The sequence below is a fragment of the Dendrobates tinctorius genome, unplaced genomic scaffold, assembly GCF_039654945.1.
Source record: "Dendrobates tinctorius isolate UK_male_01 unplaced genomic scaffold, ASM3965494v1 ptg000145l, whole genome shotgun sequence".
Classification (NCBI taxonomy): domain Eukaryota; kingdom Metazoa; phylum Chordata; class Amphibia; order Anura; family Dendrobatidae; genus Dendrobates; species Dendrobates tinctorius.
In genome coordinates this window covers 3,787,993-3,806,553 of record NW_027361812.1, presented here as the reverse complement: position 1 = coordinate 3,806,553, position 18,561 = coordinate 3,787,993, and the positions used below count along the sequence as shown (strand labels likewise).

General features: G+C 40.5%; 1 protein-coding gene and 1 long non-coding RNA gene across 2 annotated transcripts in view; one reads left to right on the top strand and one right to left on the bottom strand.

Moving 5' to 3' along the window:
• Positions 1-3,787, bottom strand: part of LOC141049569 (uncharacterized) — a 93,369-nt gene extending 89,582 nt beyond the window's left edge. The window contains exon 1 of the long non-coding RNA XR_012220392.1: positions 3,616-3,787. This is a non-coding gene — a long non-coding RNA (uncharacterized lncRNA). The remainder of the gene's footprint in view (positions 1-3,615) is intronic.
• ASIC1 (acid sensing ion channel subunit 1) overlaps positions 1-18,561 on the top strand; it is a 523,004-nt gene that overhangs the window by 35,191 nt on the left and 469,252 nt on the right. The window contains exon 2 of the mRNA XM_073546130.1: positions 3,010-3,375. Coding sequence (XP_073402231.1) covers positions 3,017-3,375 — 359 coding nt within the window. The 5' untranslated portion in view covers positions 3,010-3,016. The remainder of the gene's footprint in view (positions 1-3,009; positions 3,376-18,561) is intronic.

Genomic DNA, 18,561 nt, shown 5'->3' with positions numbered 1-18,561 from the left:
TACTACATGCTACATACATACCACATGCTACACTACATACATACTACATACAATACTACATGCATGCTACATACATACTACATATATACTACATGCATGCTACATACATACTACATGCATGCTACATACATACTACATGCTACATACATACCACATGCTACACTACATACATACTACATACAATACTACATGCATGCTACATACATACTACATACATACTACATACATACTACATACATGCTACATACATACTACATGCTACATACATACCACATATATACTACATATATACTACATGCATGCTACATACATACTACATACATACTACATGCTACATACATACCACATACATACTACATACATACTACATACTACATGCATGCTACATACATACTACATATATACTACATGCATGCTACATACATACTACATGCATACTACATGCTACATACATACCACATACATACTACATATATACTACATGCATGCTACATACATACTACATACATACTACATGCTACATACATACCACATATATACTACATACATACTACATACAATACATTCATACAATACATACATAGACATACAGTACATATAACATAGAGTAACATACTTACCAATACTTGTCACATTGTTCCCCGAAGCCATTGTCTTTTACGGAATAAATATTAACATAACAAACCACAAAAATACTCACCCACGATCCGAAGCAGTCCACGAGTGTGTCCCACGACGATCTTGGGTAGAGAACTGCAGCATCAGCTGTTGCTGCCGTTCTCTACGGGCTGCAGGAATCCAATGACGGAAGGTAGGTATCCTTCCGCACTGTATTCCTCCGCCACTTAAAAAAAAAAAAAGTCCCTAGTCTCACTTTATGCCATTGCTGTGTGGGAATTTCCCACGCAGCAATGGCATAAAGTGAGACTAGGGACTTTTTTTTTTTTAAGTGGCGGAGGAATACAGTGCGGAAGGATACCTACCTTCCGTCATTGGATTCCTGCAGCCCGTAGAGAACGGCAGCAACAGCTGATGCTGCAGTTCTCTACCCAAGATCGTCGTGGGACACACTCGTGGACTGCTTCGGATCGTGGGTGAGTATTTTTGTGGTTTGTTATGTTAATATTTATTCCGTAAAAGACAATGGCTTCGGGGAACAATGTGACAAGTATTGGTAAGTATGTTACTCTATGTTATATGTACTGTATGTCTATGTATGTATTGTATGAATGTATTGTATGTAGTATATATGTGGTATGTATGTAGTATGTATGTAGTATGTATGTAGCATGCAGCATGTATGTAGCATGTATGTAGTATGTATGTAGTATATATGTAGTATGTATGTAGCATGTAGTATGTATGTAGCATGCATGTAGTATATATGTAGTATGTATGTAGCATGTAGTATGTATGTAGCATGTATGTAGTATGTATGTAGTATATATGTGGTATGTATGTAGTATATATGTGGTATGTATGTAGTATGTATGTAGTATGTATGTAGCATGCATGTAGTATATATGTAGTATGTATGTAGCATGTAGTATGTATGTAGTATGTATGTAGTATATATGTAGTATGTATGTAGCATGTAGTATGTATGTAGCATGCATGTAGTATATATGTAGTATGTATGTAGCATGTAGTATGTATGTAGCATGCATGTAGTATGTATGTATGTAGTATGTATGCAGTATGTATGTAGCATGCATGTAGTATATATGTAGTATGTATGTAGCATGTAGTATGTATGTAGCATGCATGTAGTATGTATGTAGTATGTATGTAGCATGTAGTATGTATGTAGCATGCATGTAGTATATATGTAGTATGTAGCATGTAGTATGTATGTAGCATGCATGTAGTATGTATGTAGTATGTATGTAGCATGTAGTATGTATGTAGCATGCATGTAGTATGTATGTAGTATGTATGTATGTAGTATGTATGTAGCATGCATGTAGTATATATGTAGTATGTATGTAGTATGTAGTATGTATGTAGCATGCATGTAGTATGTATGTATGTAGTATGTATGTAGTATGTATGTAGTATTTTTTTTTTTTTTTTTAACATTTAACACATTAGCCGGATGATGGGACTACTACTGTCCCATCATTGGCTAATGTGTCAATCACTGTCATGGTAGCAGGCATCGCCAGATGGGACTTATAGTCCCATCGGACGATGCTTGCACAGACCCCCGGACATCAGCACAGCCCCCCGGCAGGCCGGCACAGCCCCCCGGCAGGCCGGTACAGACCCCCACAGGGTGCACAGACCACCGGCTGGCCGGCACAGCCCCCCGGCAGGCCGGTACAGACCCCCACAGGGTGCACAGACCACCGGCAGGCCGGCACAGCCCCCCGGCAGGCCGGCAGAGACCCCCGGAAGGCCCGAAATGACGGCGCATCATGATGCGCACACACCGCGCATCATGATGACGTCAGGCTGTCAATCAACTTTGAACTTCCGATTCCGATGCCGACTTCCGATATTGAAAAAATATCGGAAGTCGGTATCGGAATTCCGATACAGCAAGTATCGGCCGATACCCGATACTTGCGGTATCGGAATGCTCAACACTAGTCTCTGTCCCTACATCATGCTGCTCTAAGAGGGGAAAGAAAAATAAAAAAAGTTTGAAGTGGGTTGTGTTTTTCTCTTTGGTTTTGTCTTTGTTTTTATCAGCTCTAAGATGGGGTAGCAAAAAGCTGATGACAGATTCTCATTAATGCTATTTACTCCATTTTTTTTTGTAGATTGTATGTTCAAAAGGGGATATTGCTGTGAGAGGAGGAGGTTTAGTTGCTAATTGTATTTACTGGAAAGCGGTGTAAGACAAGCGAGCATCTAAACATTTGTAATTTGCATTATTTTCTACATAAATAGGAGTAAAACAAACTGAATATTCTAATAGGAGATTGAATTGTATTTAATCTCTGCTGTTATCAGAAGCCTTCATCCACTAAGTCTCTTCTTATACGGCTGTGTTTGTCCTTCCAGTGTCCGCATGGATGTGAAGGAAGCAGAGGAGCTGGGCAGCCCCCAGCCGGTGACTATTCAGGCCTTTGCCAGCGGCTCCACACTTCATGGCATCGCTCACATCTTTTCCTATGAACGTTTCTCATGTCGGCGGATGATCTGGGTACTGTGTTTCCTAGGCTCACTATCCCTTTTGCTGTTTGTGTGTACTGAGAGGATCATCTATTACTTTGATTATCCACATGTCACCAAACTGGATGAGATTGCCACTGCCAGGATGACCTTTCCAGCCGTGACCTTCTGTAACCTCAATGAGTTCCGCTTCAGCCGAGTAACAAAGAATGACCTTTACCATGCGGGGGAGCTACTGAGTCTGCTCAACAACCGGTAAGTGGAAATCCTTAACACGCTTTTTGAGCTTAGCTGACGGCCATGCATCCTTCTGTCATCATACATATACACTAATGTGTCGTTCATCAGTGGCTGCGTTAATCTAGGAGATACACTAACACTAAAGTCCTTATTCTATCACCTACTCATGAATTGTGCGTATATGTTTCTGCATGTTCTCAAAAAGGATATTTGATATGCTTGCTATCTTTTGAAAGTATTTTTATGCATGACCACCTTGTCTCCTTCCACGCTCGAGGTTTTTGCCACATGAATGTTGGGGGTCTGCTCTGATGGGATACTTGAATAAGACTCCTTGACATTACGTTGATCACACAGCATCATCTTGGTGGGTCGAATTTGGTAGCAATTGTTCAATTTCCCTGTAGCGCCACCTCAGAAAAGATTAAGCTGGGAAAGAGAAAAAAAAAGGTAATCAGCTCAGCTTCCAGTGAGGACAGTTCGGTATGAAAACCACTTAAATTCACTTTATACCCCTGGTAGACCTTGCTTGGTCAAAGTGTGGTGCAAGAAGTGTAGCGACACACCAGGCGGGTATCCAGGTCAGTGGGTGGTGTGAACATTGTCCTACAGACTTGTTCACATTTGTGCAGTTTACATGTGTTTTTAATCCAGTTTTTTTCGTGCTTATGCATGTTTTGAGAGACCCCACCGGTCTCTTGTGTGACATGCACAAAAGGATCTGTCTCACGCCACGAGCCCATACAGGTAAGCGCCTGTCTTGATCCTGCTCATTTAGACACTGTTCACATGTTCAGGTTTTAAATATATTAGACAGGGACTGCTTCAATAGGGTTACCTTGACGTGGTGGAGCAGCTTGGCATACATTTTTTTGTAAAAAAAAACGTATTGATTAAATACCCTGTATTTGTTGTCATCTTTTTATTAGCACTTGCTGAATACTATTACATGTCTTACTGCAAGGTATCTTTGCACATTTTTCATTTTGTGCTTTGTTTGTGTTTCAATCAGTGGGTGGTGTGAACATTGTCCTACAGACTTGTTCACATTTGTGCATTTCACATGTGTTTTTAATCCAGAAATGGGAAAGAAGGTCCATGAGGACAGGGTTCCAGCACCAATAAAATATGTTAAAACATAGCTTTTACTGTACATTTAATAATATGGTGAGAAAAAAAAAACTAAAAGTTAAAAGAGGTTAAGGAATAAGATTAAGCTTACACGTTTGAATAAGAGTTGCTAACCCGAAATACGTAGGATTATGGATCATTGTTATAATTTATTTTTCCTCTTACCATGTTGTTAATTGCACAGTAAGGCTACATTCACATGTTTCTTTTTTTCTGCAGACAAAACCTGATCTCTCGGCAGTAAGAAACTTGCTGCAAAAAAGCAGGTTTTTGCTTAATTTTTGTTGCATTTTTTGCTCCATTTTTGTCATGCTACATTTGTCTTTTGGGCATGATAATAAAGTGTGAGGCAAAAAAAATCTAATTCTATTTCATCAGCTTTTGGCACTAAAAACGCAGCAAAACCTGATACTTGCTTTTTTTTTCATACATTGAATGAAATACACTGTAAAAATAATGAAAGAAGTGACATGCTCCATTCTGCAAAACCGCAGGTTTCGCACAAAATGCTGATGATGACAAAAAAAACAAGCTGTGTGCATGAGATTTCTGAAATCTCAGACACACCTGCAGATAAAATTAGCAAGAAAAAAAAAGCATAAAAAAGCGCTAAAAATGCATACATGTGAATATACACTAAAAGTTGTCTTAACATCATTTCATTGGTGCTGGTCGCTGGAGCCAAGTCCTCATGGACCTTCTCTCACATTTTATTGCTACTCTCCACTTTTGGATCATTTACAGCAGGGTTCCCCAACTCCAGTCCTCAAGGCCCACCAACAGGTCATGTTTTCAGGATTTCCCTTGTATTGTACAGGTGATGCAATTATCACCTGGGCAATACTAAGGAAATCCTGAAAACATGACCTGTTGGTGGGCCTTGAGGACTGGAGTTGGGGAACCTGCTTTACAGAGTAACTCCCAATATAAATTCAGAATTCCCTGACATCTGAAAATACAGGAGCTTCTCACAAAATTAGAATATTATCAAAAAAGCTAATTTATTTCAGCTCTTCAATACAAAAAGTGAAACTCGTATATTATATAGAGTCATTACAAACAGAGTGATCTATTTCACGTGTTTATTTCTGTTAATGTTGATGATTATGGCTTACAGCCAATGAAAACCCAAAAGTCATTATCTCAGTAAATTAGAATACTTCAGCTCGTCTGCATTGTTGGGTCTGGTGTCTCTCATCTTCCTCTTGACAATACTCCATAGAATGTCTATGGGGTTAAGGTCAGGCGAGGTTACTAGGCAATCAAGAGCAGTGATACTATTGTTTTTATACCAGGTATTGGTACTTTTGGCAGTGTGGACAGGTGCCAAGTCCTGCTGGAGAATGAAATTTCCATCTCCAAAAAGCTTGTCAGCAGAGGGAAGCATGAAGTGCTCTAAAATTTCCTGGTAGATGGCTGCGCTGACTTTGGTCTTGATAAAACACAGTGGACCTACACCAGCAGATGACCTGGCTCCCCAAACCATCACTGATTGTGGAAATTTCACACTAGACCTCAAGCAGCTTGGATTGTGGCCTCTTCACTCTTCCTCCAGACTCTGGGACCTTGATTTCCAAATGAAATGCAAAATTTACTTTCATCTGAAAACACCTCGGATCACTGAGCAACAGTCCCAGTTCTTTTTCTCCTTGGCTCAGGTATGATGCTTCTGGCATTGTCTATTGGTCATGAGTGGCTTGACACAAGGAATGTGACACTTGTAGCCCATGTCCTGGATACGTCTGTGTGTGGTGGCTCTTGCAGCAATGACTCCAGCAGCAGTCCATTCCTTGTGAATCTCCCCCAAAATTTTGAATGGCCTTTTCTTAACAATCTTTTCAAGGCTGCGGTTATCCTGGTTGATTGTGCACCTTTTGCTATCACACTTTTTCCTTCCACTCAACTTTCCATTAATATGCTTGGATACAGCACTCTGTGACCAGCCAGCTTCTTTAGCAATGACCTTTGGGGCTTACCCTCCTTGGCAAGGATCTTTATGTTGTATTAGAAAAAAAAATTCTGTTTATATGGATATCCACATTATGAGGATTGCTGCTGTTTCATGTCCCATTTTCCACAATACTGACTGCAGATTTTTTTTTATCTAAACTTAGTAAGGAAATCCTGGTCTATATCATTTTATTGCTGATAATTGAACAGTATGTCTATCTGCAATAAGAAATTAATTGAAAGGAATTTAATTAAATGGACAACATCAAAGAAACAACAAGCCGCATTGTAACAAATAACTGGCTCATAATAATACCGACTTTAATGTGCTCAGTGAAGTCAAGGCACAAAATCAATATATCTCCTGCGGGACAATATTACAGCACAAAGAAACACACCTTGAGATAAAGAGAGAAATTTGGTCTCAAAGAAAAGGACAAATACCCCCTGATTAACAAAAAAGAGCCTACAGTAGGGGAATGTGATTAATAATCATGCGTTAATACAGGAACTAGTAAAGCTATACTATATTTAGTGCATATTGTGTGTATTGGTGGAGAACTTGCATGTAGTTCAGAACTTTTGATGCAAATTTTATGATTCTTAATCTAGATGCATGGTGATTAGAGACAGCTAATATGCCTCATTTTATTACAACTAACTCCACCGTTTAGAAATTTTAAGGAAAAAAAATCCAACAACCCCTTTAAGGTTGCTTTTCTGTTTTTTACAAATACTTTTTTATGTACCATACTTTTCTATGACTTTTGAATCAAATCCAGAGCCATTGATAATATGCCACCTATCAAGTCTAAAGAGGTATCTAAAAAAAACTTACAATTTTATGTCTTATTAGTTCCCAAAGAAACACACTGCAAAGAAACCTGGAGATCCTGAAGTGACATTATATTCTTCCATATGTACTGTATGATAGTGAAAAATATTGTATAGATGCTAATATAATTGCAGGGTCAGACTACACAGGGTTTGTAGTCTGTTACCATGGAGACATATACAGTAACTCTACAGAGCGATTAGGTTTTTAGCAGAGTTTTTTCATTTTGCATTTTCGATGTACTGAAACAATACTGTAACAGCCCATTTGCCTTTGGCGTCTGATTTTCTCATGCGAGTGCTATTTGTGGTTTTCACGGATAACACTCTTACCTGTGATAGTCTGTGAGGCCTTTCACATGTTTGATTTTTCGAGGATCGAGTGGTCTATTGAAAATCGAGAAGACAGGTCTGATTTTGAAGTAAGGGTTGGATCAAAATTATTAATGCAAGTCTATGGATCTGTGAAAAATCAAGTCACCTGAGTGTGGTCCGATTTTCATGGACTGTCACAAAGGAGAAGATGGAGAAACTTTTTTTCCACCAAACAAAAAAGTTCCAGCAATAAACATCCAAATCAGATTGTTGAATAGACGTTAAAACTTCTTCTTTATTGCAATGCCTTTAAAAACACACTGTTAAAATTGTAAATCCTTTTTTTCCACGTATGAGAAAAACTGACACTCGGACCACACTCTCATCAAAGTCTAAGGCCAGGGTTACACTTGCGAGAAAGAAGAAAGAGTCTTGCGTCTCAATACCCGGCACTGCCGCCGGCACTTGGGACTGGAGTGTGCGGCTGCATGTATTTCTATGCAGCTGAATGCCCCGGTCCGAGTGTCGGTGGTAGTGCCCGGTGTTGAGACGCGAGACTCATGTGAGTTTTTCGCAAGTGTGACCCTGGCCAATAATTTTTCTTGTACGTGAGAAAAATGGTTGTCTGAAATAGCCCTAAGACTCAGCTTGTGAGGCAGAAATAATATCTTCTGACATTTCTTATCATAATATTTTGGGAAGCAAAACAATGGCTAACCAGCATGTAATAGTGTTTTCCTTGCATCTTATTAATGTGCCATCTGCAATCCAGTGATGCTTTACAGTTCTCTCCTCTCTGCCTCCATATCCCTTCATGTATTGAGATTGCGACAGGCCAACTTTTCTCCACTATTGTGCATGTATTGAGCAGAAATGAAAACAGCTTAAGCCTCCCCCGAGGGACATAAAATTATTGCTAAAAAAAATATGCAAAAACGACTTCTTGGAAGATCTTTTAGACTTCTTTCATAAGCAAAAATATTTACTAACAAGCAATTAAAGTAGAACCGTCAATTCTTACGTAAAACAGCAGCTGAGTCTTGAATACGTCAAGCCATTAAATTAACTGTGTGGTAGGAATGGGCTCCCCAATTACCGTGTAATTCTGGTAACAGGAAGGTCAATGATAATATTGCTCCTTTAATGCAACAAGAAAGCAGTTTCAATGTTTTTCTCTTATTTGTATTAAAATCATAGGGAAGAGATAAGGCTCAATTCACAACACACTTGCACATACTGTTAGCAGAAAACATTACCTACAGGCTTATAGGGGAAGACATATGCCAAAAATGTCTCTTTTTGGCATATACACTACTCAAAAAGGGATATTTGGCTTTCCGGCTAAATTTATGGAAAGCGTAAAAAGTTCACACAATAATGATATTTTATCATTAAAGTAGGGCATTAAAGTAAACACATGGAAACAATTTATTAAAACAAAATCCAACACCAGTGGTGGGTATACCCCAACTAACAATGTCAATGTCTCTGTAGAATAGCAGGAACGCGGGATGCAGTGATGAGCAGGAGGCAGAGCAAGAGTTAAAGGGTTTATTACAGGGGATACTCCATGCAGGGAGAGAATGAGTTATGAGGGGAGTGAACCTGAGTATTATATCAGGGTAAGAACAAATGTTTAAGAAACGGGTAAACTTATCAGTCTGATGGTTTCCGAGCTGTGAAGGCTTGAAATCCAATGGTGGTGCTGCAAGTGACGCATGAAGTCTCTGGCCTGATCTTGAAGAAAGTTGAGGCACTGTCTCCTAACGGGAGCGGCGTATCCTGGCCCTCCAAGGTGAGGTCCTGCGCTCCCGGGGTGACGTGCACGATGTGGAGTAGTCTGTGGGACCGCCGGAGTGTGACTCAGTTCCGTGGTGGAGGCAAGGGTGAAGCTACCCGGCCCTGTATGATTGACCTGGTCAGAATTAAGCCGCGAGCTCGTGGCAGTCAGCAAAACCGTGCGGGATGGATTCTCAGTGTCAGGAGTGAGCAGGCACACAGATACACGTTGCTCACAGTCAGTTTGCATATAGGCTGGAGATCTGCTGCTCGGGCCTGGACTAACACGTCACTCCAGGGAGAGTGAATCAATCTTCTCCTGCTGCGCATTCTGTCTTCCCAGAAAGTCTCATGCTTTCCCGCGCACCATCCATTTTTTACCTGACCTGCCCCCCCTACAGTTGAGTGCAAAGGTCTCTCCAGGTCAGAAAGCTTTCCCCCCAGCAACAATGGTGACAGCCCTGATAATTCCGGAACCGACGCGAGAGAGGTACCACCGACTCGGTCTATCTTCCTACATCTCAATAGCTTGTCTGTTATGAATCGGCACCGAGGAGGATAGCAGGCCCAAGTTAAGCCACAGAAAACCAGAGAGGTTGGTAACTAAGTGGATGTAGACCCCTGATCCTGTCCACACAACTAGCGGTAGCCGTGGAGCATGCATACGATGATCCTAGATGCCTTGGCACAGCCGGAGAGCTAACTAAGCTTAAAGCAAGAAAGTGGAAATCTAAACTGCCCCGGAGCAGACCCCAAAGAAATAGCCCCCAAACATATATTGTCGGTGAGACAAGATGAAAACACAAACGCAGGCAGAAAAATAGACTGAGCAAACGATGGGGCCCACACTGACTAGACAGGTAAGGAAAGACATTGTCTGCAATCACGCAAAAAACCCTGCAAAAAGTCCAACACGTCTGATGCACAAAAAACACTGAAGTCGCACGACTTTGCCCCCACTATATCAGCACTCTGGGGTATATTCTGAAAGCAAAGCAAAAAGAGACCAATAAACAGGTAACAAAACAAACTGGCACATGCAGTAACATATGGGCGGTGAGTCAGCACAGCCCCAGCCGGAGCTGGCTGACCCGCATAAAGCAGAGATAAACAAAACCAGATCAAATGCAAACAGAATAACAAATGATCCACTTAACTGAACCATGCAGGGAAAGAGCAGGAGACATCAGACCACAGAGGGCACAGGAAGAAAATCAGCAGGGATAGAGGCTGTCTTAAATCCCAATCAGAAACCCCAGATCTCCAATCGTCTTCCTCATTATCAGGTGGCAAGCCTCTGTCAATCAGATCAGCTCCACTACCTCCAGTAACCACCAGAGGGAGTCCAGAAAGAAAACTCGCAACCCCTCTGTCAATCTGACCAGCTCCACTACCTTCAGTAATCACCAGAGGGAAGACAGAGAGAGAATTCACAACACTTGTCATGTGGCCTTGGACATCAGTTACAGCTTTACAACGACGTCTCATGCTGTTCACAAGTCGAGTTATTATCTGCTGAGGCATGGCATCCCACTCTTCTTGAAGCTCATTGAAGTTCTGGGCTACAGAGGTACGAGCCTCTACACGGCAACTCAACTGATACCATAGGTTTTTTATGGGATTAATGTCTGGAAAAAGTGCGAGCCACTCTGTTTGAGGTACCCCAGTCCCAGCAGCCATTTTCAAATGATGCTACCTCAGCGACCTGGAGCATTGTCATCCATGAAGATGAAAGTAGGCCTGTGTTATTCATGCAGAGGCTGAATGACTGGATTAATGATGTTATTCAAGTAGTAGGGGCTTGTCACTGTATCTTTCACAAAGTGTAGGGCAGTTCTGTATTGACTAGACACAATTGCCCACACTCTAACACCACCACCACCAATGTCTCATTTGGTGTCAAAAGTGGCTGATGCATAGCGCTCTCCTTGATGTCACCAACATCGTTGGCAGCCATCATTTACATTCAGCATAAATCAACTTTACAGCAGTGAGGCCTACTGGTCCCTCCTACAGCGTAGTTGCTTCCTGGCCCAAGTAAGACGATGAGAACTGTGCCCGGTGGTGTGGTCAGGTACCCTTGCAAGTGATCTAACACACTGATGTGAATGGTTTCAATTGATCTGATGTGACATATGAGTGCCTCTCACCTCCCTTAAATGTGCCTGGAGTTCTGTGGCATTCATGAACCGGTTCCGAACGGCATTGTTTACAATGAAGCGGTCATTAGTGTGGGATGTGGCCAAACAACGTCCACTTCTCTGCCTTTCTATTACACTTCTAGTCTCTCTGTTACAACCTGCTGATGATTCTGTGACCCTCTAAGCTCAGTCGCCTCTTGTGTCTGAGAACATCCTGCTTGAAGCCTCACAATGGTGAGTTACTGTTGATTAATTGTTTGGTGTCTTCTTGGTTTCATGATGTTAAAATGTGAGAACAGTATGATGAGGACTGTTTAAATGCCAATTCTAATTGAACCCCAACATTTATTGGGTGATTCATGGATCATCTGTTGTGAATTTTGCCATTAAGATCCTTGTTAGAGAACAGCAAGTTGTGCAAATAGTACTGAAACACTGAACAATTGAACGTGTGCATTCAGAAGTTTAAAGAGGGTCACATTAAGTTCTCCGGAAAAGATTAGAGTGCATTTTATGTTCATCCTGAAATTTTGCCAACAAGCCAAATATTCCTAACTTTTTGTAAGTTGTGTATCTGGAGGGTTTTACACTGTATTTAAAAAAAAAAAAAAAAAAAAAAAAAAAAAAACCACTTAGGCTGCAGAACTTTTAAAAAAATAAGGGTATGTTCACACGCTGAATTTTTGCAGCATTTATTTAATGCTTTTTTTTAATACAAATTAATTGCTGCTTTTTACAGTACCAGCAAAAGCTATGAGATTTCAGAAATCTCATGCGCATGATTGATTTTTTTCCCTGACAGAATTGGAAAACTGCTGCTTTTTTTGAAAACTGCAGCACGTCACTTGTTTCAGTGTTTTTGAAGCATTTTTTCACCATAGAAAGCAATAAGAAAGTGAAAAAACGCTGCATGTTTGCTGCGTTTTTGGTGCATGAAATTAACTTTATTAAACACATACTGTAGACAAATAACACATATAATCTGCACCAAAAATGCAGCAAAAAAGCAGCTCTTTTACTGCCAAGAGAGAAGGTTTTGGCTGCAGAAAAAAAAGCTAAACAAAAAAGCAACGTGTGAACATAGCCTAAAAAAGTTAAAAAAAAAAAAAGTGTCAATGTTAGGTAAAGTGGTGTGAGTTTATCATTTAGTTCTATGGTATAAAAAAAAAGTCACCAAATTTGGAGAAAGGGCTATTCACACAAAAATGTTGTGGCTTTTTACGCTTTTGTGCTGGAACTTTTCTTAAAGCAAAAGACGGTGGTAAACCACCATTCAATAAATTTACGGCCGTAAGTAATAGCTAAAAGCCACAATGGCTTGTGTAAATTTAATTTTCTGGTGCACAATCAGCCTAAAGATGCACTAAAATAATGAAGTCTTACTACAACAGGCTTATGGTTCAAGACTGACGCATGTTTGATGAATCCCCATCTAAGTACCTGCAGATATTACATTTAAATCCATTTGAAGAAAAAAAGATGAAAATGATCACTTACATTTGTCAAAAAAAGTAAAACTCATTAAGGGAATGGAGACCAACTGAATGACAATTGTATAGAGTTTGACATGAAGGAGAGGACTATCACAGATCGGTTGCTCCAATGCAGGAGATAATATGGGCTCCAAAACCTGAAATTGGTATAAACAATATAGCTAACACGTTTTGAAATCGAACCAGTCTCTTTCTTAAGACTAAAATCACAATTGTGGTTTCGTCTTGAGATAGAGACTGATTTTGTCTCAAAATGCGTTGGAAAATAAGCTACAATATTACAAAGTTGAAATCGGTATAAAGAGTATTGCAGTTTATTTACCAACGTCTTTCGAGAATGAATTGTCGTATTTTCGAAACGTCTTAAAAAATAAACTGCAATACTCTTTATACCAATTGCACATTTTGGAGTCCATATTATCCCCAGCGGCACAGCCCCCTGATATTCCTCTCCTTCTTTCCATAATCCTGTGAGGATTACTCCTCACTGCACGGAGCAGCAGAAGCTGGATTTTACTTATTTAAAGAAGTTGTGCCTTCCACAACTCCCTAAGGTGAACGTAATACCACTATATTGGTGTTTTATCTTTTGGATATCACCGTAAGCATACAATTGTCTTCCCTTAGCACTGTTCCAAACTGCATAGAGTTGGCATACATTTGCATCCCATTGAAGCAGTATATTCTTGTCTAAATGTATATGACTGCAAAAAAACTACAGTGTGAGCTTCACATCACTATTTAAAGGGACTATGTCATCTGAAAATAACCTATTGTTAAATCAGGTTTATGTGTTAAATGTTTTTTTTTTCTCCATATCACTATCTGTATTTAAAACAAAAATTGAAAATCTTGCAACATTCTAGACTTCTACTTCCTTTTCTTTTAGGAAATCCACATGAACAGAAATAGTCGGACCCTATCTTTTGTATTGAAGAATCTAATAAGGGTGTGCAAGGTCATTTTGATGGGGAAGCAGGGGGAGCTGTGAAATTGCATATTGTGAATGATGGATCCTGTGTTACCAGTTGTGTCTAGAGGTGTTACCTGTCATTGTATTCCTGACTCTGCTGATAAAGAATATTCATTATCTGAAAGGACAGTAGTCTAAAAAAGCCCCAGTGACCCGTGTGAAATTGAGATTTTAATTTTGTTTTTTAATATAGGTCGTGATATGAAAAAAAATGTTTTTTACCCCTTTCCGACATCAGGTGTAAAAGTACGCCAATGTCAGACTCCCCCTGTTTGGTGCGGGCTCAGGTGCTGAACCTTTCCAGGCACATGACAGCTGATATATACAGCTGACAAGTGCCCGCAGCAGCCGCAGGTGGAATCATGATCCACCCGTGGCTGTTAACTAGTTAAATGCCGCTGTCAATCTCTGACAGCGGAAATTAGCTCGCACTTTCGATAGGCGCGCCAGAAATCCCGCCCATCGGTGATTGCGGGTCACCAATGGGTTGGCATGACAACAAGCTTGCTAGGAGCACCGCTCAGTGATCGGCGCTCATAGCAAGTGAGGATTTCTGCTACATACAGGCAATCTGATCTTTGCCTATATATAGCAGAGCCTATCAAAGTACTGCAGCTTCTAGTCTCCCATGCAGATTATTAAAGGATGTAAAATGTAAAAAAAATTTTTAAAAATACTTAAAAAATTACAAAATATAAAAGTTCAAATCACCCCCTTTTCGTCCCATTCAAGATAAAACAATAACAAAAAAAAAAAAATCAAACTTACACATATTTGGTATCGCAGCATTCAGAATCGCTCGATTTATCAATATAAAAAAGAATTAACCCGACATTACATTAAAATCCAATAACGGCCGATCAAAAGATCATATCTGCACCAAAATTGTATCAGTAAAAATGTCAGCTCGGCACACAAAAAATAAGCCGTCACCCAACCCGAGATCACGAAAAATGGAGACACTACGGGGAGCGGAAAATGGCACAATTTTTTTTTCTTTAACAAACTTTGGAATTTTTTTCACTGCTTAAATAAAAAAGAACCTACACATGTTTGGTGTCTATGAACTCGTAATGACCTGGAGAATCATAATGGCAGGTCAGTTTTAGCATTTAGTGAACCTATCAAAAAAGCCAAAGAAAAAAAAAAATAAGTGTGGGATTGCACATTTTTTGCAATTTCACAGCACTTGGAACACAGTATGTTGAAAACCAATGGTGTCATTCAAAAGTACAACTCGTCCTGCAAATAACAAGCCCTCAAATGGCCATTTTGATCAAAAAATAAAAAAGTTATGGCTCTGGGAAGAAGGGGAGCAAAACATGAAAATGCAAAAACAAAAATACCTCTGATCGTTAAGGGGTTAAAGGTACATGGAACACAATATCCTGATTTAAACAATTGTTCATTTCTGATGATACAGTCCCTTTAAAAGGTTATCCCTTTTATCTTTTGTACTAATTCATGGTGGCCATGTTAAAAAATAATAAAATATGTTACTCGCCCTCCTCAGGTCCAAAGCTCTGTCTCAGCCGTTGCTCCAGTTCTTGTGCATAGACTGCAATGGTGACATCAAATTTACTGCGCTGCAACTAACTAATGGGCTCAGTGGCCCACACAATCTACATGGGCAGAACCACTAAGCCCAGTGATTTTCTGCAGCACTGTTGATGTGAGATTACTGTGGCAGCCTTTACACAATCACCAGAGCAGCAGCGGAGACACAACGATGGACCTGGGGAGGGTAAGAAACAGATTGTTATATTATTTTTAACACTTATTACCAATTAATAAAAAAGTTGAAGGGGGAAAATCCCTTTAACCCCATAATGTACTACAGGGTGGGCCATTTATATGGATACACCTAAATAAAATGGGGATGGTTGGTGATATAAACTTATATATGTGGTGACCATGGCGGCCATTTTGAAGTAAGCCATTTTGGATCCAACTTTATTTTTACCAATGGGAAGAGGGCCATGTGACTTATTTTCTCTCACTCTTGTCACACTGATAGCAACACCACATAAGAAATGCTAGCACAAGCTTCCAGTATTCGTTGTTTCAGATGCTGCACATCTCGTATCTTCACAGTATAGACAATTGCCTTCAGATGACCCCAAAGATAAAAGTCTAAGGGGGTCAGATTGTGAGACATTGGTGGCCATTCAACTGGCCCAAGATGACCAATCCACTGGAGGGAGAAGAGGGTCGCATTGACAATCCAACACAATGGGCAGCACTTTGAACACATTTTATAAGTGGTCATAAACTTGTAAATAACTCATGAAAGAATACAGTTATGTTAAAACCAAGCACACCATTGTTTTTCTTCTGAAATTCTCACTAAGTTTGATGTGTCAAATGACCCTCTTCCCATTAAAAAAAATAAAGTTGGATCTAAAATGGCCAACTTCAAAATGGCCGCCTTGGTCACCCACCCATCTTGAAAGTTTTCCCCCTCCCATATACTAATGGGCCACAAATAGGAAGTTGATATCACCAACCATTTACATTTTATTTAGGTGCATCCATATAAATGGCACACCCTGTATTACTTCATAAGTCGGTCCCCCTACCACGGTATTGCAGTATACAGTGGGGAAAATAAGTATTTGATACACTGCTGATTTTACAAGTTTTCCCACCTAAAAAAGAATGTAGAGGTCTGTAATTTTCATCGTAGGTACACGTCAACTATGAAAGACAGAAAAATAAAAAACGGAAAAATCGCATTGTATGATTTTTAAATATTTAAATTGCATTTTATTGCATGAAATAAGTATTTGATCACCTACCAACCAGCAAGGATTCTGTCTCTCACAGACCTGTTAGTTTTTCTTGGGAGGCTATGACAGTTTTCCTTTGGTTCTCTGCAATGAGTGTGATTTCTTCTTCTTCCGCCACACTCATTGGGGCGAGCACCACTCAATACAGGCTGACCTCTCCAGACAAGCCACATCCCAGGCTGGAAAGATTTTTTCACCCTTGCACATCCCTTATGCTCATGATGGGTGGATCCACCTTGCTGTTTCATGTGACTCACCACGGTATTGCAGTCTGTAATTGGCGCCATCTTTGTTTTCACTGGATTCTTCCCCGCATTTGTCAAGTCTCCACTATGCCATATGTAAAATGGCCAAGAGCAGTAGTTATGACCAAGCTGCTGTCCTCTTACACTCTGGCACTTTACAGGAAAACAGTGTCCCAGCCCAGTGTGCTGTCAGGTGTTAGGTGCATCACACCCATTTTTACTTCTCAGGCCTCCACTGTCTCCAGGTCTCCCTCGTCAGGAGCTACCGCACACAACTCAGGGGACACCAAGTTAATTTTTCAATCAACAAAAGTTTATTGGGCAGTTCAAGTTCATCAGGTTGTAACATGTGATATAGGGCACAACCCTTCTGGTTCCGTACTTCCTTAGCCAACACTCCTTCATCCCTACTATTCATTCTGCCTGGACTATTCCTGTGCCCACTGGCTCCATCAACCCCAGGAAGTTCCTGTCCAGTTCTGCAGTGCACCCCGGGATCGGCTACATTCCATTCACACGGTTCCTCGGCCATCATTCCCTATGCGACTGAGGACACGATGTGCCCTTTAGCACCTATGCTGGGCCTTAAGTTCCTGACATTGCTGGAATGTCTGAATGGTATTCTAGTACAGGATGCTAGTGCCTTTAACGATAGGTACTGTATATGATGGCCCTATCAGCCCACTGCACTTGAACTTGACCTTGTTACTGTACTTCTCTATCTGAGCCAATAGAGGAAGTGCATGCTTTTTACTAGCACTATCCCCCTCCCACTGTGAAATAGCCCCAAACATTAACTGTATGTTATCCTATAACAGTATTTTCCAAGCCTATTGTCCTTATCCTTATACTTTACACACACTATGCATATTATAATTTACATTGCTATATTAACAGTACTAACACTACCCCATATCACATTAGACACTAGATGCACAGAAATGCATGGCAGTATTCACATTACACAATATTGACTTGACTTGTGACTTCAGGGGTAGGAACACAGCAGCACAGTCCACTGTTCTTACAATAGTATATAAGGGAAAGCTATAAGTCCTGTTTCCTCCACCTTGAGAGAGTAACGAACACCTCTTGCTGCATACAAAAATGATACAGTAAAAGGCCTAAGTCAATGAGTAGGTGGGTAAAGAAAGACTATAAATCCCCGATCTCCCCTCTCGTCACCGTGCTGCCCTGAGATAAAGGCTGACAGTTCAGTGTAAAGGTAGTTCACATCACACATTCAGTCAGTGTCAGGCTGCGTTTACACGTCGCAGTTTTTTCGCGTTTTCGCGGCAGTTTTAATAGCGCGATTTTGCCGTGAAAACACGAAAAATAAGCATCCCATGCAATCCTATGGGATTCCGCACTGCTGTGCTAATGCTGCAGTTTTTTCCGCAGCGGAATCGCTTTGCGGTAAAAAAAACGCAGCATGCTCATTAATTTAGCTGAAATTCCGCCCACATAGGAATGCATTGTTCTGCTTTCTTTCCGCATGTGGCTGTGCCCACCATGCGAAAAGTAAGCAGAACATTTGCGGATGTTACCCAC